Here is a 21298-nt window from a genome sequence, read left to right as displayed (position 1 = left end):
AATGATAGGCTTTTGGTTCCAAACTGGCTGGGTGGAAGGAGAAACCAGCACAGCAGGAGTTAGCATGCTGATAAAATGTCGCTCTGGAGCTCTGGGAGGCCAGGCGTGCGCCAGGACAGCCCTTGTGTCTTCCTGAAAATGCTTCGTCCCAGGGCATGGTGCAGTCGGGAGCCAGGCAGCAGCTGTAATTGAAGAGTAAAAAAAGGTTGGATGTTATCAACAGGTAGCAACTCAGTAATGCTGGTATGAGAAGGTATCAAGCATGAGGGAAAGAGGGAGTTAAGACAAAGGGATAAATTTGAACAGGAATCTGGTTAAGCATTAGTAAGGAAAGACTGAAATTAAGAGGTGGTGAAAAAGGGAACCCAGCAACATTTCATAGACTGCTGAAGGCAATACCCACATTATTGGTGACAGCTGCATTCTTTCTAATGTGATAATGTTTATTTACAGAAGTACCTATATAAAAAAAATACATTATTAATAGCTTTTTCTGTTTTGCAGTTTATTCTGACGGCTGTCCTTCAATTTGCATGGATTTGGAAGTTAAAGGAGTTGCTGCGTCCCCTCGAAGGCAGACTCAGCTGTCATCGATGGGGAAGAAACGTCAGGTATGTTAATAGAAGGCCTGTCGTTATTTTCCTTCCTTATTTTGACATTTTTACAAATATTTTAATCATACATCAGAAGGTTTTTAGTTTGAGGTCATAATATATTCTGCAGAGAAGGAAACTTCTAAAGAAATTATTTTTGTCAGAAAGCGATAGTTCAGTACGACAGCTTCTCAAATGAAGGAGAGAATTTCCAGTAAAAGCAGCTGTCCTAAAATAACTGATGTTCTGGGTGCTTAGCTAGGATGTGGAAAACTCAGGAAGAAACTAGTGCTTGCACTTAAGTGCAATAGAGGCTTGAACCTGTTCTGCGTCCTGTCTAGGCTGTTGGTGAAACTGGTAACAGGTGTGTCTTATGTTTTTGTTTTGAAAGACGGCAAGAAAGTAAAACAAATCCCAAAACATAATTTCAAAAGGCATGATTTCAGTTTGAGTGTAAAATGGATCTCAGCACTCTGCATTCATTATGAAGGGGAATTTTGTTTTCCAGGTATTCCTAATAGTCTTATGTTTTGAGATAAGTGTGCAACCCTCACAAGATCACTATAGCAGAAACTTTCAGGCTAACTTTTGAAAGCCTGAGTAGTAAAAATACGATCTTGGATTCTGAGGGCCATTGTTTTTATTATAGCTAAGGTAAATATGAATACTTTTAATAACAGTTGATTTTTCTCACAGATACTGTGGACTTTATGCCCATAATGTAAAGTTAATTGGTAATCTTCCCTCAGCCCCCAAGCACCCATTTAACTTCCTTATTTGTTGGATGACCACATGAGGAATTCTTGGAATTTGACTGCCAAGTTGCTGTTTTCCTTTTTTGTTTGATTTGGAATGAAAAAGGACCTTTTGTAAATGATATCACATCAATTTTATAGTGTTACCTTTTAGCCAGTCTTTTGAGAATGAAATACCTGTATAAAACAAGAGCATTTGGGGCATTTACTGTAGGTTGTAAAAGAAAAGAAATGTCCATCTTTCTTTAATATCTCACCCCATTTTTTCTTCTCTTTCTTGTGACCCTCAGCTTCTAAATTTAGACTCCCTAGTCCAGTTGTTACTTGGTGGCTTTCAAAAATAAAACATAAAACTAGGTTGAAACTATGTGCTTTGCCCTGTAAGTGTGGACAGTCATCAGGATGATTTTTGTTTGCTGTCTTCCTGATTTGATAAATTCTGGAAAAGGCATTACATTAAGACTTTAACATTTAGAATGTGGTATGTTCTTTATCTTACCACAGTTGAAATGGTACAGACAAATTATATACTTGTGATTTCATGCATTATATTTAGTCTTAAGAATAAGACTGAATTGTGTTGGATCTCTTAACGTTTTTTTTACATATTTGACCACAAGGTGGTGGTGTTTATTACATGCGACCTTCCTGGAGAGAAACTTTTTTTCCTGTTTCTGAACCTGAATACCCTTTTTTGAAGGCACTAGAGGGTAGTGTTGCTGAACTGTGAACTTCATTTTCAGGAGCAGGCTACAAGGCTGTGTGGCAGGGAGGGAGTTACAGTTTTGTGACTACTTTCAAATCATGAAAGGTGTTCAGGCACCACTGAAATAGGATGTCTGCTCAGTTCAGACTGATGCTATCTGAGCTGAAGAATGTGAAAACAAAGATGCTCACCCTGGTTCAGAACAGCCCTGAACCGCATTTTTTTTCCAGATTGGTGGCCAGTTGGGGGAATTGTTACTATGTGCTTGCCCCAGTCAAACTGTCTTCCCTAGGCATTTGGTGTTGGCTGTTTTCAGAAAGCCATAGTGGGGTAGATGGAGCTTTGGCTAGTCTTTTCTTTTTGCTACTTTCTTGCTTGGTTGCGTTTGGAGATGTGGGCAAATGCAAATAAACAGTGTGAGTACACAAGCTGCCTAGTACACAAGCTGCCTAGTCATCATCATAGGTCAAGAGGAAATGGCCTCAAGTTGCACCAGGAGAGGTTTCGGTTGGATTTTAGGAAAAATTTCTTCACTGAAAGGGTTGTCAAGCATTGGAACAGGCTGCTGGGGGAAGTGGTTGAATCACCATCCCTGGAGGTGTTTAAAAGACATGTAGATGTGGTGCTTAGGGACATGGTTTAGTGGTGGACTTGGCAGTGTTAGGTTAACAGTTGGACTTGATGATCTTAAAGGTCTTGTCCAACCTAAACGATTCTATGATTCTATATGCTGCTATACTAAAGCTGAGATGATACAGTTACACCAAATATCCGGGCTTCTTTGGGGTCTGAGCTAGCTCCGTGTGAGCCAGCTGGCTGTTGGTATTATGGTTTTGGTTTAAGGGTTGTCTGAGGGGTTGGTTCCCAACAAACAAGGACCATGTGACCTAAACCCTTGTGAGCAGTGATTGTACAAAGTCTCAGGAGCATGGATTATTTTTAATGCATTATTAATAGCTGACATGGATACTATCTGGATTCTTAATGGCTGGAAATCTTTCTGTCGCAATGAATATTTGGTCTTTTATTCTCATGATCTGTAAGCGTCAACTTTCAATGAAAAGGTTTTGTTTTGTCCTTTTGTTAGTAGCATCTCAGTCAAATATGTCAGACAGATACTTTGAGGCATTGATTTTAAGTATTCCAGGGGAAGCTGAAAGAGAGAACTGTGTATTTTAATCCTGATCCCTGTAGGTATGTAATAATGTGTCATTCTTTCAGGGCTGGAGACCAGATACACGGGCTACTCGCGGTCCTCGCCCACCCGAGTAAGTCTGCTTCTATTTCTGATCAGTTTGTGTAACTGTGCATTATTAACACAATGCATTTGCATTTGTATTGGTATGCAACTTGGTGTTCCATGAAATTTATCATCATAGGTTTGTTTTCTATGATTTATATTTAGAGTAGAATTTTTGATGCATTATTTACATTGGAATTAAGTTGATTTACATTTGGTTGAGCTTAATGGTAGAGTTATACTCAGGGCTTTCATATTTATACCTAGTCTTTCTTGAATATTTTTAATATAATAGTCTGCAAAAAAGAGAAATATTTTTTGTTGGTTTGTTTTAACAATTACCCTTCTTTGCAGGTATTACAGTAAAAATTACAGAGAAACTGTTGTAAGGGTTTTTACAAGCAAAGGGAAATTTTGTACAGTGCCTATAAAATTTAAAACCTTAGAGTGACTTCGCCAGATAAGTAACATCTGCTATTCCAAGGATCATGTTTGATAGTTTAGGGTTGTTTACTGAAACGCCTTACATCCAGTGTACCTGTCTACGTTATTTTATAAGTATGTGTGACCATGGCCTTGGATTGTTCATATTGAAGTCAAATAACTTCAATTTCTGTGTACCGTTGGTCATTCTCTAATAAAAAAAGACCAGAAATTAAGGAACTCTCTTATTCCAGAAAGTAATCTTGTTATAATTCCGGAGCACACCTGGAGTAAAGGCAGAAGATATAGAGATGCTTTGATGAATTGGGTGAAGTTTTCATTTCTTTAGCGCAGTGGAAGCCAACTATACTTCAGTATTTCATTTTGCTTAATCTCTTCCAAAAAGTTTGGAAGGTTTGCATGCCAAAGAGCTGTTGCTTCCCTGTTGCCTCTCTGGTGACTGATTATAGAGAGATATTGCCACAGACCTGCTGTGGAAGACCGGAATAAGGAATCCCTGATTTATGAGCTGGTTGCAAGAGCTCCTGTTGGGAGTGAAGAGAAGCTGGGATGGCCATGTGGGGAGAGGGGAATGCCCTTGCAGGGGCCCTTTTCGGCTTCCAGCCTACTCTGCAAGTGGGGAAGAGAAAAAGCTCACTGGTCAGTTTCTGAGCTGGAGCAAGAGGGACTAATAGGGATTTGCTGAGTAGGCCATCTCCACTTGTAGTGAAACGGTTCATAGCAGGGAACTTTTTGTGAATGAGCTAATAATAATAACTAATAGGCAGTTTGCTTTTACTTTAATTGAAAAATAAGAGAACTTACTGCTATTAAAATCGTTTTAACTTCCTGCAGGGTGCCATGTCTAGATCTAGGGAGGCTGGGAGATTCTGATGAAGAGGTAATTATAAATTAATTCTGTTCTGCATAGTTTTTAGAATGTGTTGCAGGAGTTTATCAAAATATCACTCTGAATATAAAACAATTACGATTGCTTGTCCTTTTTCTCCTGCCCCTGTAATTTTAGGATGGGGACTCTTACATACCAAACAGTGGAAGTTATCATCATACATGCCTTCTAGATTCATCTTCAGATTGGAGAACGTCATTACAAACACCATATGCACAGCATCATCAGGCTCAACAGGTCAGTCTGTTGCTATGAATACCTTTAAAATATGCCCCTTTAGCAGTAATTTAGAAAAGCATACTTAGTTTTGTTATACAAGTTCTCTTTATTTCTTTTGGTTAAACTCATTTCTCAAAGTGCTGTTGGTCCAAAATATTTTTGGCAAACTTTTTACTGAGAAACCTCTAGAATATTTAAAAAAAATCCTATTTTCTTAAATACCTTAGCTCTTCTTTGTTGGTTGATAACACTCATCTGTTTCATTCTACTTATTTTTGAAAAAGATATATTAATAGCTAACTTTATTAACAATTTGTCAAAGCAACTGAAAAATGTAATACTTTCGAGGTAGCATGGAACTTTGGTTTATTTTTGTAAACAAAGTGGAACTTACAAAAATAAAGATAAGATCAATAGTAGTCAGTAAGTATCTGATTGAAGAAAAAACCCAAGTTTACAAACAGTAAGTGTTATTTGTATGGAAGAATGGTTACTTTTGGTGAAAAGGAGACTTTTGGAGTTATGTGCAGCCATTTCATAGGGTTTTTTCTTAAGTCTCTTGTCTTTAAAACAGAACTGTGGTGTTAACTTCGGAATTATGTTCAATTTGTCAGAGCACTTCTATTGTAAAATTTCCTGATCACATGTCAGTATTTTTTTTTTCCCCTGGATGACTAAGAAACTTAATCACCACTAATTCAGGTGCTTTATAAGGAAAATCAGTAGTCCAGGTGCTAACATTCTGGTTTATAGTGCAGTACAGAACCGTTCAGGATCAATATTCAGTATAACAAGTTTAAGACTTAATTTAATTACTCAGTTGTTATAGTTGTTCCCTGAATGCAGGAAAAATTTTCCATAGACCTCTTATATCTGAATTAAATTTGAAAAAATGAATGTGACAAATTTTTATTTGATCATTGGTACATATTTAATTTCTCTTTTCATTTAGTTTAAACAGGTGTCTAGAAAATCTTGTCAGAAGAAAATAGAGGTAAAGTAGCTGAAAAAATACACACTGACAAAATAACACTAGCAACTTGGTAGCAGAGTACTACAGTATATGGTCTGAAAATGTAGTATGTTTTAACTTTTGTGTGACAGCAGCTAGCTTTTTGGAGAGACTATTTTTAATCTGCTATCATTCTATCAGTATTTTGAGTGTTTCAAATGCGCTAATTAAAGGGAAAATGCTGAAGTACTGCAAACAGTAGTCTTCTGTTTGTAGTCTATATATTCAAGAGATTAGATACCTGGAGCTTCAAACTAATTCAGGAATGCTACCTACACAATTATTTTCTGTCATAATTTTGCACCATACATAATCATGGTAAAAATGTTACTAGTAGTAGTACGTTTTTATTTGGTTAAGGTGCAGGAAATATCCTAACTTATTAATGTTATCTCTTTTTGGAAGAATTGAAAAAACATACTGTTTAAAAATCCATTATTTCAAAAATATTTAACTTATGTAAACCTAAGAAATACTCTAATGAGTGTGTTTAAAACAGAAGTATAGCTAGAGGGAAAAACAACTACTAATTAATTTGTACATAACCTGTGCCCCTTGAAACGAATAATGTAGCAATTTGTATGGCAAGACTCCAAATTGGCTGGAGCTCAAAGTGAATCTGCCAAGATCATAATTTTATATGTTTTCCTATATAACCAAATAGTTTGCATTTAAATAAAAACTGAAATGGTTAAGTGGTTTGGGTTTTTTTTTTTTTTTTTTTTACATAATGGACTAAGAATGTACTACTTCTCAGAGTATCTATATGCCCAACATAGGTATTTATGCATGTGTTCAGATGTAACTGTAAACTTGTAACTATGGATAGGTTATTTTCCTCATTATTGAATTGTAAGTGTGCAGTGCAAACATACTTGAGTTGCTATACTCTTTATAGGTCTGCATGCCTATAATTTCACCACTTGCTTTACCTTTTTTAATATAAAGTTCATACGTATAATTCTGTCTAGCTATAGGAAGGCTAACGGAAGGGTGCTTTGTCAGTTTCTCATGGTCTTTCTCCCTTTCTCTTCTCTGCTTTGCTTTATCTCTTGTTGCTTTCTTCCTGCCTTCCTTATGTCTTAAATACTGACGTGCTGCTGTTCACTTACCCTCTTTTGCTCTCCCTCTCTCTTTTTGCCTGACTTTCTCTCCCCCTCTCCCCTTCTTTTTGTGGAGAAGATTTTCAAGCAGTTCTAAAATATTTCAATGTATTCCTCTGAGCGGCCTTTATTTCTGCATTGCTTGCTTCTGGGGCCCTGACTGAGCATTCCTTTAGCAAGATATATTCCAGCTTCTTCAATAACAGACTGTGTAAGTAAATCTTCCCAAAATAGGTCACTTTTGGAAGAATAATTTAAATATAGTCTTATCATTCAGGAATTAACCAGTGAAGGGATATGGATCCTCTTTCAAAAGAGAAGGCTGCCTTTTCAAGAACATATATCTTTTGGGTTTTTGAGAAATGGTTTTCTAGAACAGGACTGTTACGCTGGTGTTGCAAGATGAGATGTGTCAAGTAGAGATGCTAGATAAGGCCGTCTTAGTTTCGTTAGCGTTGAAGGAATATCACTTAAACATTGAAGGTGTTAGTTATACAGGGAGAGGAAGAAGAATGGAGTCTTGGCCTTCTGTCATTGCTGCTGTTTCTAGTGATCCAGCCTCCATTGTGTAGAGCACTGAAATGGACGTAAAGTTAGGAAGCTACTTAGCTGGCTTCACAGCCTTTTCAGCTGATGTTGTTCTAGGGAAGGAAGTCCCAGCAGTAATACTCATCTGCCATGCAAGAATATTAGAACTTCTGATAGAAAAAAATCCATCAGCCCATTTTCAGCCATCCAAAACCAAATGTCGGAATTCCCATTTTAGTGTTCTGTAACATTATCTTATAGGACAGAACCACTGAATCTTGGCTTCTCTCTTTAAGTGTGACGTAAAAACATTTGGCTGTGTACTTTTTAGATTAAAACATGGCAGAATAGGAAGAACTCAAAATTAAGCCTGAATATGCAGTCATATTTGCAATTTTTTTCTTAATGTGAAGCATAGTGTCAAGAAGTTTCAGAAGTTATACTGGATGGGAATTATAATAATGCTGTTCTCATTCAATAGATCAACCAGAGGCTTTTATATTGATTACTTTTTCCTTTAGCAGTCTGTTTTGGAGCAGAAAACAATACCAGAAAATTTGCCATCCCCAACAGACAGATATAAACAGAAGTATCGTCAGTATGAAGCAGATATGAAGGAAGAATATAAGGAGTATTCTCAGAGAATTGCAGAAAAGAAAAAAGACCACCTCCAGTGTCCAGAAGCTTCAATAAAGGTAGCTGGCAAAGAAGTAATTGCATTTTTAAATAGCAAATGTATTCTGGTATTTCATTACAATGTTTGGAGAGGTTTGCATGTGTGTGTAATTAATTTCCACCATGTTTTTATCATAAAGAAATAAAACCAAGTGTAATTTCAGCATCAAATGTTGAGTAGGAAATAAAATACAGGAAACTTGTTTCAGTTGTTCCAGAGCGAGAAACTGAGGAGCTCTGAGAATCTAAGTATGCTTGTATTCTCTGGTAAGAAATGTAATATTTGCCCTCATAGTGCACCTCTAGCCTGAGCATGAAGATTAGCATGATTCATAGGGAAGAGTTTGCAGCCTAAGAAGATGAGAGACAGTGGGAAGATCTTGCTAATATCTTATTTCCAAATATAGAAATGCATTCAAGCTTTTTTTACTTTTTAAATATAGAAGTATATTAATTATTATTCTATTCAATTATGACTGTATATAGGACTTAAAAAAGAAGTGAAAGATGTAGTCCCTACCTTAGAGAACTATTAACACTGAAAATAGAAGGGAATATGGCATTAAAATAATCAAAGATGTTATCTGGACTTTTTGTGTTGATGTTGTAGAAGATCCACTACAGTTGGACTGCAAAGTTGGACTGCAAGCTGTATTAATTGCACCAGGTTTCTTTTGTGTTTTTAAATTAAAACTAAGATGCAAACAAGGGAAGATCAGTGGAGAGAAACTGGAAAACAAAGGGGTGAAAAAAATGAACTTTCCTCTTCTGGAAGAGAGAGTGGAGAAGGGTGGTTGCATAGAGCAAGATACATCATTGTAGGTGTAAGGAAACAGGATACAAGAGTAAGCAATAGCTGTGAGGACTGGTCAAATGATAGGCTGTGCTGAGGGTAGATGACCATTTAAGAATCTTAATGAAAAGTTAAGTATGCAGATGTTGAGGGAACATACTGTGCTCATTGCTTTTCAGAGAAAAGGTTTGTGGTGATTAACAATGAGTTTACTCATTTTACTTGTTTAATGTTCAGTAGAATGAAAAGGGAAGGTCTTACATAAGACGAAGATTATGTTTCACATATTGCTGTTATTGTTTTACACATATTGTTGATAGTTTTAAAGGGGCTTTTTCCTCTTATACTCACACTTTTAGTGTTCAGATAAAACTTGGAGAGCCTGGAAGTACCTATAAGTAAACATTCTGTGAGTAAGAGTTGAGTGATAAAACCAATTCTGTTATTTTGTTATGTTTGGTGGCAGTTAAGGTTGTGGGTTCTGGGGATTTGTTGTAGTATTACTTTTTTTTTTTTAAATGATTGCACTCTTACGTACCAGTCTGACACCATCATGATTCTATGTCATCTGTTTTCCAAGGAGTAACTCGTTTCTATGCTGTACTGTAAACCCATTAAAAGGGTATTTACAGGAGCAGCCAAATTAATCTGAAACTGAAGAATTAGGTGGCAAGTGTATACTGGGAGAGAAAAAGCAGGACTGACTTATTCTGGTGATTTTGGGTTCCAGAAAGGTACTTGCTAAGCACTAAGAACCCACATGTGTCAGTTCTTATGACAGATTTTAATACAGTGTCTAGCAGAACAATTTTCTGTGTTAGATATTGTCACTACCTGATTAAATTAATAAATCAAAACCTCTTTCGATTTCGAGATACTTACTATTTTATCTTAGTGGAACTTATAATAACTTTTCTTCTCTGAAAAGAAGCTGCTCCTAGAGGAGCATAGCTAACAAAACCTACTCTTGATTTCTTTCCCATGTTACCTCCTTCCTGACTTCTGTAAACACAGTCTCCATTGTCAGTTTTCTTTATGTCCTCCACGTAGGATGTATTTCTGTAATACCCTCGGACTGATTTACAAGTCTGTTAGACCTGGTTCAGCAGTATGCTTTAGCTTTTCCTTGTCTAGACTGTATTTAACTTCTTTGGTCAAAAAGCATCATCTCTGCAATAGTGAACTTTGAGATATATGCATAATGGCAAATCTGCCACTTTCTCTTGGTTGTTCTTGAGCAGAACAGAGAAAGGATGAGCTCTTTGTGTTCTTCAGAGAGGTACCAAGTCTGCATTCTCTGAGTTGCTGTTATTTCACAAAACTTGTAGGAACACAGTATTTTGAGATTTTTTTCTTTTTTTTTTTTTTCATTTCAGTATGGTTAAAAGCTGATAAGTATTCAAAAGCTATAAGGAGAGATGAGAACAAGAGTTGTAAGTTCAGTTTCTGTAGAAAACTCGGCTTAGAAAAATTCTTACTTTCTCTAATGAGCATGAAATGGAAGAAGTAGACACTTTAAAAGCTGAAGAAGAAGAAAAAATACTTTTAAATAAATTGTTGAGGAAAATGTGTTGTGGGGTTTTTAGTCTGTTTTTTCTTACAATTAATTAAATTTCATTTATGAAAATAATGTATTTTTGTATAGGGTGCACAGCTTGAAGATGGACATAATGATGATCTTACAGCTCTTGATGAGAAAGCTCTCCTGCAACAATGCTACACAAGCAACCCCTATAACATGCAGCACAGTATAAGGAAATCCGAAGCTGTAGGTATTTTGGCTGGTATTATGCTGTTAACTGTCTAGACTCGTAGAATGACTTCCCAGATGTTCAACAGAAGTTAGGCCTTTGATGATTTGGTCCTAGTATTTAATTGCATCCACTGAAGTCATGGGCGTTTAAACATTTGTTTCAAGGAGAGCTGAACTGAGCAATCCAGTGAGCGTTTTTTTAACAGCAATGGTTGTGTTTTATGCAGTAATGTATATAAATGAGAATGCAAATTATGAATAATAAATACTCAGGTTCACACAAGTCACCCAATCTGAGTTGTATGTATATATTTGTATAGTGTTACATTTCCTCTGGTCTGTAGCCTGTACCTGAGGCTGTATTCCATGATCCATGGATTCCATGATTCCATCAGCTCTTACTCTGATGCGCTTCTAGAGTAAACAGGCTGTTTTCCCGCATTAATTCCTGAAATGGAGTATGTGATGAGAACTGGCTTTGTAAGCTGTGCAGGCTCTGCTGTGGGTATTAGATTGGGTCAGCCACTGCTTTGGCTGAGTCTTCAAGTTCCAAGGATGAAGTTTCTACAGCATCTCTAGGCAACATCTTCCTGTGATACACTACTCTCCTTGTGAAGAAATTCTTCCTGTTATCCATACCAAGCCTCCCAAAGCTCAGTTTGTAACCTTGGCCTCCTGTTACACTGTTGGCCACTGTCAAAAAAAGTTTGGTTCGGTCGTCTTTGTAAATTCCCTTTGGTTGTAGGATGTTTTCAGAATGCCTCGTAGCTGCTGCTTCTGCAAACTAAACAAACCCAAGCTCCCTTTAGCCTCTCCTTTCAGTTGCTTTGGCTCCAATCTTCTGTTAGATCCTTTCCAGACTCCTCTCAGCCCTATTGATCTTGGGAAGGAGGGAGCCCTGAAAACTGAAAAGAAGTATGGCCTCATTAGCATGCATAGAGGGGAATTAAAACTTTTCTTGTATGGACGTATCTAATACGTTTCTTTAATTTCTTACACAGACAAGCTTTTTACTCTATTTAGGACTGAACAATAGGAGTCTTGCCCATCTAAGGCTAAGCCTTGAATTTAGGATTATTTACAATGATGATGAACCTTGAGATTTGATGTTGCATGATTCGGTATTTGTATATGCAGAGTGATGGCTTTCAAAACTGTTTTTTTTAAAGGTATTGTTGAACAGAGTTAGCATTCTAACTTTCTCATGGAATACCAAGCCATGAGAAATTTCATGAGATAGTAAAAGTAATAATTTTATTTTGTTTGCTCATCACTATGCACTGAATCTTGCATCATTGCAAACATTTATTTGATTTCTAGTCTCGTCAAAGTGAACATGGATGCTGCACTACTGAGGTCACTATTCATTTTCATGATAAGAAAATCTTTTCAGAAAGTACTTTTATGAAGAACTTGAAGAACTTCCTGTTTGTTATTTTTAGAATAAATTTAAAAATCTATACTATAGGGTGAAGATAATGGAAGAAAGTTTTGAAGTATCATTAGAGTAACTACTTAATGCTAAATCAAGTAAGCTGAAAACACTGAGAAAGGGAGCAGTGCAGGACCACAAAATAACAGGTACACTGCAGCTGGTATGCTTTAAAAGGAAGCCAGCAGGCATCTGAGCAAGGTGTCATGGGGACCTTTAGAAGCACTTTTGTTATTGATTAGCACTCATGGTTGCACAGGCTGGCTGTCTCTTTCCAGGAGTATCTCTTAGGTTCTCTCAGTTTCAAGCTTCCGATAGTGGTGGGAATAAGGGAAAAAAAATTGAAGTAGTAACTGTGTATTAATTCCATTGGGTATACATTGCCTCAATTGTAGGAATTTGATTTTAAGGAGTTTTAAAAATTTGCTTAAGAATACACAATGTTAAAACTTCCTTTTACTGTAATCATTATCAAAACCTCTAATATTAAAGTAGAGTTTCTTTTAATTTTTCTGTAGTTTGGGATGAAAGTTCCCTTGTTCAAGACAGATTATAATACGTGTGTGATTGCCAATAGATGCTATATATAATAACATCAGGGTTTTGGGGGGAGACGGTTGGTTTTCTCTGTATAATCATATTTTGTGAACAAGAGTTGCTACTTTTTAAACAGTGTGGGCTGCTGCAAGTTCAATGTTTGTCTCAGCAATTTTGTAAATTCACAGTCGAGCTTTTGTCTAAGAGCTGAACGGAAGCTGTTCCATGGAAGAGTACATTTAATGACCTAGCATTCGATTGACATTCAAGGTGTAATGTTTCTTCCTTTAAAAATCAGGTTCTTTTCAGCATGCTGGCTCGTTTGGCTCTGTAAGCTGGAGTCCATGGAATATGTTGTGTTTTAACAAACACTGCTCAGTATTATCACTGTGCCTTCCTTTACATAATGCTTTTTAATACATCTGTTGTGACAGTTAATGGGCAAAGATTCAGGAACTGGGAATAAAGCAGCTGTAGTTCTGATAGGTGCAAAAAAATCAAGCTAAAAAGCCCCCTATGTCCTGTAATTCAGAAATCTTTTAAGGCTTAAAATCAGTTCAGAATAAACACCAGCTAGTCTGATGTTACATTATTTATTTGGGGGTTTTTTGGGTGGTTTGGTTTTTTTTTTGTTAGTGCCAATCAGTATTTACTTGAACGTTGTGAATTATACCCATAACATCTCTGTGGAATTAGGGATTATCTCTTACAGTTACCTGGTGTCTAGGAACCAACTTTCGGTTGTTCTTCAGCAGTGGGAAGGCTTGATCTATCTAGAATTCGGTTTGCACACAAGAATTGTGTGGAAAAAATAACGAATCAGAAAAATATCTTAATTCTTCAGTTTCAGAATGCCTACAGAGTTGTCAAAAATGTTGCATAAACCCCCTCAGTAACAATAATTTCTGTTTTCTCATATATAACAATTTTTTTTGGGGAAAAAAAAAAGCAAATTTAAGTGCAGTGAAAAAGTTCAGAAATCTGGAAGATAAAACAGAGAGATGCTGGGGCCTGGTTGTTGCCAGTGGCCTCCATGCTGTCCTGGGGCATTCTCTTGTGCTTTGGTTTCTCTTTCTATGAAACAAATAATGATCATCGCCTGAGCACTTTACAGTGAATGGCACAAGGTTATGGTTCAGTGTTACTCTAATAAAAATAATAATAAGATCATGTTAAATCCTCTTCCCCCTTAGGATGATATTTCCTGAAAGGTTTTTCAGATTGGCCTGTCTCAGCAGAAAATTATTGTGGCATGCAGCAAATAAAAATTGTGTGTTGCGATTAAGTCTGAAAAGAATTTTTTTCACTAAATATTGCTGGAGGTAAAACGTCATTCTCTGAGTTGGAATCTTTGTCAACCATGAAACCTGGAATAGTGTGAGTTTCCTCAGGCTCTATTGTACTTACAGAATTTATTGGAAACAGTACAGAGATAAGGATGCTGTCTGTCAACAGAAATATTAGAATTATCATATTTACTGACAACTTATATGCATAGACAATTTGAGTGTATAGCAGAGAATATTATTTGTTTATTTGCTATGCAAATAGAACTCTTCAAAAAGATGGAGGAAAAAAAAGATTAATTTTGACATCAGTAAGATTGTGACCTCTGAATGCTATCGTAAAGGGTAATTTATTATTTGAAGTGTCTGGTGCTATATATTTCATTTTCTCTCAGTCAGTTTTTCATTGCAGGAGGATGTTGCTGCAGAGAGGAGAAAACAGGCTGTAGTAGAACAAGTGATGGTGGATCAATTATCTAGGTAAGTGAATTTATAATATAAAATTTCTGGTTTTCCTACAGAAGAATTTAGATCTGTGACTGTGTGGCTTTTCTTGCCTAGGAGTTGTTTTGATCATCTTGTTCCAAGTCTTACATAGTGTTGTTATTTGCAAAAAATCTTTACATGAAAAGTCTTTTTACTTTAAATTAAAAGATCACTTTAAAGCTATGTGTAAGATAATTTTTTTTTCTGAGAATAATTTTTAATTTTATACTTGAACCTATTTTAAGAGCTTTACAATAGCATTAGTTCTCAGAAATAACCCTCTTGCACCTCAGCAAAATACATGGATGCCTGCTCTTACAAATTACACTTCTTCAGTATTTATTTTCTTTTCTAAGAATCTCAGTTTCATTAGTATTCCTTCATTAATACTGGCACAACATCCCTGTGGAGTAAAGGAGTATTATACCAATGTTGGACAGGTAGAAAGAAAAAGCACAATGATGAATCAAGTTGATCAAGGTTGTACAGGAAGGCTTTCCTAACTTCATTGCTATCCCTTTAGCTCTGAGAAATCATTGCTTCTATGCAGAAAGATCCCTTTATATGTTAAGGGGAAAAAAATAACTTTCAGGTAAAGATGAGTATAGTAAAAATATCTTTCCTTATTATTATTCCCATAAACTTGTTCTCATTTTTAAGCATGCTTTAATAATTCAGGGCTTTATCCAAGTTGTCTGGTTATAGCAATATAGGATGCTGCAAGCTAGTTTAATGTAATTTCATGTTACCTTACACTTGCTATAAATTATCTGTGGATAGCTTTATAGTATGTTGCATTCTGTGCTTGGTTTACAATCTCTGTAGTCATCTGTACTGATATTATAGCCCATGAGATCTTAAGATTTTGAGGTTGAAATGTTGTTGCACTTCAACATTTTATTTTTTCTTGGTTTCCATTCCAATTGCAGTTTAAATGACCTGTATTGTTTAAAAGTCTTAAAATGCTTTTACACTATTTAAAAGCTGAGATATCAAGAAAGTTGCATGAAAGAAACAAGATTGTACTTGAAACACAGTGTTAAATTCCAAGTGTCATTGTAGCAGGATTAAAAATATGGAATTGTTCAGTGCAGAAATCCCCAATTTTCAAAGAAATGCTTGTCCCATGTCCTATCTCTACAAAGATGTAGGAAAGCAGGTGATTACAGAGATTATCTTAAAAATGTGCTGGTGTTGTTGCAGTGTTTCAATCCTACTGATGCTGGATTAAATATACAGGTTTGTGCATCTTGGATCATGGATGTTCATTCTGTGCTTAACCTCCTTCAGCTGCTTTGCCTTATTTTTTCATGTATTCCTTCTCCTACTATGAACCCTTCTGTTGACAGTGTCAAAACAATATTCAGTAGTGCTGCAGCTGCATCAGGGTGAACTTTTAATTTAAAAAATACCTCTGTTTATATTCCAAATATAACTGTGCCAGTACTGCCAAACAAATTGGTATCACAGAGCAGGATGTTAATTGGGGAAGATTAGTTCAAAACTGTTGCATAAAAAAAAAAAACACCTTTGTGTTTCCTTTAATAGATTTTTTTCATTATTATTATTATTTTGTAGAGGCAATCTTGCAGTTATATCCGTGTAACTGATGTGTGCAAAGATGGATCTGCATAGAGAGCAAGTTTATAAAACTATATTAGCTGTGCAAAGTTATTTTTTCCGTCTGTCGTGGTTTAGCCCCAGCCAGCAACTAAGCACCACGCAGCCGCTCGCTCACCCCCCCTACCCTGATGGGACAGGGGAGAGAATCGGAGGAGTAAGAGTGAGAAACACTGCTGGGTTAAGATAAGAACAGTTTAATCATTGAAATAAAGTAAAATAGTAATGATAATAATAACAATATAATAATGATAATAACAATAATAATATACAAAGCAAGTGATGCACAATGCAATTGCTCACCACCTGCCGACCAATATCCAGCCAGTTCCCGAGCAGCGATCGCTGCTCCCCGGCCAACCGCCCCCAGTTTATACACTGAGCATGACGTTATATGGTATGGAATAGCCCTTTGGTCAGTTTGGGTCAGCTGTCCTGGCTGTGCCCCCTCCCAGTTTCTTGTGCACCTGGCAGAGCATGGGAAGCTGAAAAGTCCTTGACTAGCATAAGCACTACTTAGCAACAACTAAAACATCAGCGTGTTATCAACATTCTTGTCCTACTAAATCCAAACCACAGCACTGTGCCAGCTACTAGGAAGAAAATTAACTCTATCCCAGCTGAAACCAGGACACCTTCTGGTTATGAACCATTTCAATAACATAAAAAGAATCTAATGTATTTTTAAAGGGTCTCTTCTTTTGTTTACTTGTTAAACAGAGAGTATCAAAATGTTCAGAAACCAGTTCATCTATATGATTTCTTGTCTGCTTGATGGGACTTTGAGTTCCTATGGGCTGTGTAGTCAGTGCTTTGGGAGAGGAAATGCCAGTGGTTTTGTTGGATGATGTCAGTGGCCAGTACTAGTGACTGCTATCACTGATTTTGGAGGGAGCCATTGGTAAAGAATATTACTGATGGAATATTTACAGAAATAGTGTAAATGAGGAAAAAAAAACCCTCCCTTTGTAATCCTAAAACTTATTTTATATATACATATATGAAATATACTTTAAATAATATATATACATGTAAAGTTACTACATAGTAGTGCACTGCCAGAATATTACTGCATATATTTGATTTTGAATAATCGACTTCAGAATTTTTAAAAACAAACAAAAAAATAAGCCCACAAATAATGGATAACTCCAAGATTTTATTGCTGTGTTATTCTTGGATGTTTTCTTTCCTGAGTAAGAATATGTAAGATCTGAAATTCAAACTTACTAATAGTCAGAGTGCTTCTCCCTGCTCTTTCTGGTCAGAGCTGTTATAAGTGACCCAGAGCAATCCATGCGTGCTGATGTTTATAAGGAAGCTCATGGACTTCTGGGACTTGGGACAGCACCAATGCGTTTTAGAAAAAGAATGCTGCATGAAACAAAGTAAGTTTTCTCTAGCGGTCATTTTCTTTAGAAATACATTTTCTGCTGTATTTTTTATTATTTGGGGCTCTGCAAAGCCTGTTTGCCTTTTCAGATGTTTTATTTCTGGCTTAGATCCACCAGCTTCATGTGAGGCTTTTTTTGTAGCCTCCCCATGCTTATAATTGCCTAGTGGGACCTTTTTACATGGATTCTCTGTATATAATGACTGATTCATAAAATTTATAAAACCTGGGAGAACATTCTTAAGCTTATATTGATATTGTTCATCACAGGGTTTTGCCAGCCTTTTCTGAGCTGTTGAATGCTTGCAATCTTGTCATATCCTTTTAGAGATTCCTATCCTGTGACACATAAAATTGCATAAATATGCATCCGTAAATGCTAATGTAGATCTTCACAATATAATCATACTTTTCTTTCATGTTTTGATTTCTGCTGCAATAATTAACCATATTGGCATTTAAATGTCATTCCTGGATGGTGAGCATTGAAATAGTAACTCGAAGGGCTTAAGAAAAACTGAGAAAACACTGTGATCCATAAAATTTAAATGAATCTGCAGGTCCGAGTTTTCTTCCATTGATTTTTCTCAGTGTTCGGGCAAGCATCTCTTGCTTTGCACGTTTTAGCATCCTGCTCTAAAGTCGTTCTCAACAAATGTCATCTTTGCATTCTTAAAAAAAAAAAAAGAAAAAAAAAAGGCAACAAAACCAGTCTGAAGCTCTTGCACCCATCACATGGACAAATGTCCATTTCCAGAACTAGTAATATGGCCAATACAAAATATCTAGGTGGGTAAAGAAGCTCCAGCCTGGGTACTTTTCAAGAAAACACATTGATTGGTGGATGTGTGGTGAGTGGTAGAGGTTTAATTCTTGATATAAGTGTATGTAAACAAAATATCCCATTCATATATGTGCCTTCTGTGAATGTACTCTCATATAATTACAGAACACCTTCCACCTTACAACTCTGAGTTGCTTTCTAATTCAACTATGAGGGGATCATCTCCTCAGCCAGTTGCCAAGGATACTGTATTTCACATTTTTTGCTGTTTTGGAACAGTTGATTTTTATGTAACACTTCTCTGTCAGCATATAGGTATCATTAACATGCTGCATTATTTTCACAGAATAAGGACCAAATCAGGATTAACTGAAAACATGCTTTCTAACAAGCTACGCTTTGATAGTAGGATTATATCGAGGTAACAGCAAATTTTGTGAAGTTTTTCAATTCTATGAATTTATGAATGATGATCTTTACACTCTTGAAATAATTAATTGCACTGAACCTTTCTGTTCCCTATGTTTAGAAAAAAGTATGTGCTCTGTGGGTATATATATGCATATATGTATACTACAAATTTTGACATGTCTGATAGATAGTGGCTTCACAGTCTCATTGTACAGCGTTCGGATGCATGAGTAACATTACATTCCCTTCAGGCCCGTAGCTCTGTGCAGGACAGTTAGCATAGGGGCTGTGTAAAATAGTGCTCTTAGCTGTTGTACCTCAGTTTAAAATTTATTTTAGCCTTGTCTTAGTATGTGCAACCACTGTGAATGGAAAGGATAGCTTTGTGTCTTGTTTGTAGCTCCTTATGTATTAAACTTGCAGGTTTAGGGCATCTTTGAAACTGTTCTGAATTGACTAGCAGTGACATAAACATATTCTTCAGCTCTGAAAGTGGTGCTTTTCTGAAGCAGTGAGCTGTATACTTGTTAGCCATAGCTGAGGATTCAGCCACACAGCTTCATATAGCATAATGAACACAGTAGTCTTGGTGTAAGTAATTTTTTAGTTAATGAGTTAAAATTACATTGGTATACTAAAACATGAAACCTTGAAAAGTGTTTTTAACATTGTGGAGAATGGAATATTGCATTAAAATATGTGTCCAAATCCACAAGTTGAATTCCATGGTGGTTTAGAGAAAATAGATACCCCTTACAAAGAAAAGGATTGTACAATATGAAAAACTGGAAAGAAAATGCATGTTCCAAAATAGAAATGTTATTTATGTTTGGGTTGAATTGGATTTATATAGATGCAAAAACATAAAGGTGCTTTTCAATTTTCCTTCTAGAAATGGTCGCGATGCTTGTAGAGAGTTGATTGGATTTTTTTTTGCGTGTGACAGATCCCTTACTGTGTATGAATTTCGACAATTTGGAAAAAATAGGTAGGATAAATTACTTTTAAAAAGGGGTTTAGAAAACATCTTCCACTGTATCTAAGAAACTTAAATACATTTAACTGGTTTAATATAATTTTTGAATTATTTCACAGAACAAATGCCTTGCCTTTCATTCAGAAGGGAGTTTATCAACATCAACGTGGACAAAAGAAGGGAAAAGCTTATGATCTTAGTGACTTCTATATTGTAAGTATTCTTCTGTTGAATGTAAGTAAATTTTGGAAGTAATATTTAGATATTCGAGTTGAAAACTGTGATCTAGCTTTCAGGGAAGACCAAAAGTATTTCCCTTCAGTAACGTTTTCAAAGTAAAGATTTTCAAGAGTCTGGATTGTTTTGCTGTCCCACGTTTCAGAGATTCCATTTTTGGCTTCAGATTAAGCTGTAGTTTGTAATTTTCCCACTGGAGGGCACAGGACTGCAGACAGTGTAGACCTTTTTGTAGGCAAAATGACAACTCAGGAAGAAGAGTCCTGAAGATGAAGTAGACCGAAATACTTGTTAAAAATTAATAGTCCTTGCAAGGTCTGCTGGCATTTTTGACATGAGGCAATGATTAAATATTTTTTTAAACATGAGGAAATTGCAGGTTAATTGGTTTTAACCTGAAGTTTGAAAATGTTTACCACCGGCTGTTTAGAGAGAGCTTTTGAAACAATGGTTAAACTTCATCTACTGGCTAATCTGATGACCGACTACAAATCATATTGCATCTTCAGTACTTCTGTACTGGGTTAAGTGTTCCTGGCTTATAAATACTTGAGCAGTTTTTCACGTACAGAGTGTTTTCAGAGTTCTTTACAACCTCCTGCAAGTCTTAAGTTTAGAGCAAAAACTGTGTTTGAATGAAGCATTGAAAGTAAAAGAAGACAACATTATTTTTTAGTGATTTGTCTAATCACCTGCCTAATCCTAACTGTTTACATGTGGCTACAATATAAGAGTTTCCAAGATGAAATTGATTACTTTCTTTATGGTATGGAGGTTGAAGCTAATTTTTAGAATTTTTGGTTTTTTTTGTCATATGTGTCTTTACAACGTGCAGATAGAAATGTGTTCTGAATAAAGATGTGTCTTAAAGCCATCAAGAAAGCGTACTGATACTGAGTTTGATAGCTCTTTGGAATGATGTAATATCTGTAAATCTCTGTATCTGCAAACTGGGTTTCAGGGCTGACATTAAGATAAACAAATCTCTCACAAGTCCAAATGGTTGAGACACCTGCACAATAACAGTGTCTCTGTCTCCTTCCTAATTTATGAGTTTTGAAGGTTTCATAACCGAAGCCTGCATGGATATTACAGTTAGAGCTACTGCTTTTTTTTTATTCTTCTGAGCATTCTTTGCTTTTAGTTTGCTGCTTTTCTTTCCCCTTCCCTCTTTTCCCAAACAAAAAAGCATCTTTAACTTTGCAGAATACATGAGATGTGTCCTCTGTCCCCAACTTGAAGGGAAGAGGAAGAGATTATACTGGGTAATAGAGCTCTATGCTATTAATAACATGGTTTTATTCAATATTTATTAGTGGAATCTAGCATTTCTAAAAGAATAACTTTATAGTTAAACACTGCAGGGATGATTTGAATTTGGGAAGGCTACTTTTTAGGTTTTTGTTTATCTCAAGTATGATTTTTA

General features: G+C 36.1%; 1 protein-coding gene across 3 annotated transcripts in view; it reads left to right on the top strand.

Annotated features, from left to right (window-relative positions):
- The first annotated feature begins 533 nt into the window (after positions 1-533).
- Positions 534-21298, top strand: part of CAPS2 (calcyphosine 2) — a 30432-nt gene continuing 9667 nt past the window's right edge. The window contains exons 1-11 of one of the 3 annotated variants that reach the window (XM_075721170.1): positions 534-611; positions 3276-3322; positions 4573-4618; positions 4745-4864; positions 8011-8184; positions 10603-10725; positions 14378-14445; positions 17340-17459; positions 18595-18669; positions 19552-19647; positions 19755-19848. In XM_075721170.1, the coding sequence (XP_075577285.1) occupies positions 534-611; positions 3276-3322; positions 4573-4618; positions 4745-4864; positions 8011-8184; positions 10603-10725; positions 14378-14445; positions 17340-17459; positions 18595-18669; positions 19552-19647; positions 19755-19848 (1041 nt within the window). Of the gene's footprint in view, positions 612-3275; positions 3323-4572; positions 4619-4744; positions 4865-8010; positions 8185-10602; positions 10726-14377; positions 14446-17339; positions 17460-18594; positions 18670-19551; positions 19648-19754; positions 19849-21298 lie in introns of those variants that run through there. The other 2 variants (XM_075721179.1, XM_075721187.1) reach the window with 2 other exon arrangements.

Source organism: Pelecanus crispus, chromosome 1 (genome assembly GCF_030463565.1).
Source record: "Pelecanus crispus isolate bPelCri1 chromosome 1, bPelCri1.pri, whole genome shotgun sequence".
NCBI classification, from domain to species: domain Eukaryota; kingdom Metazoa; phylum Chordata; class Aves; order Pelecaniformes; family Pelecanidae; genus Pelecanus; species Pelecanus crispus.
This window is presented reverse-complemented; position numbering and strand designations above follow the sequence as displayed.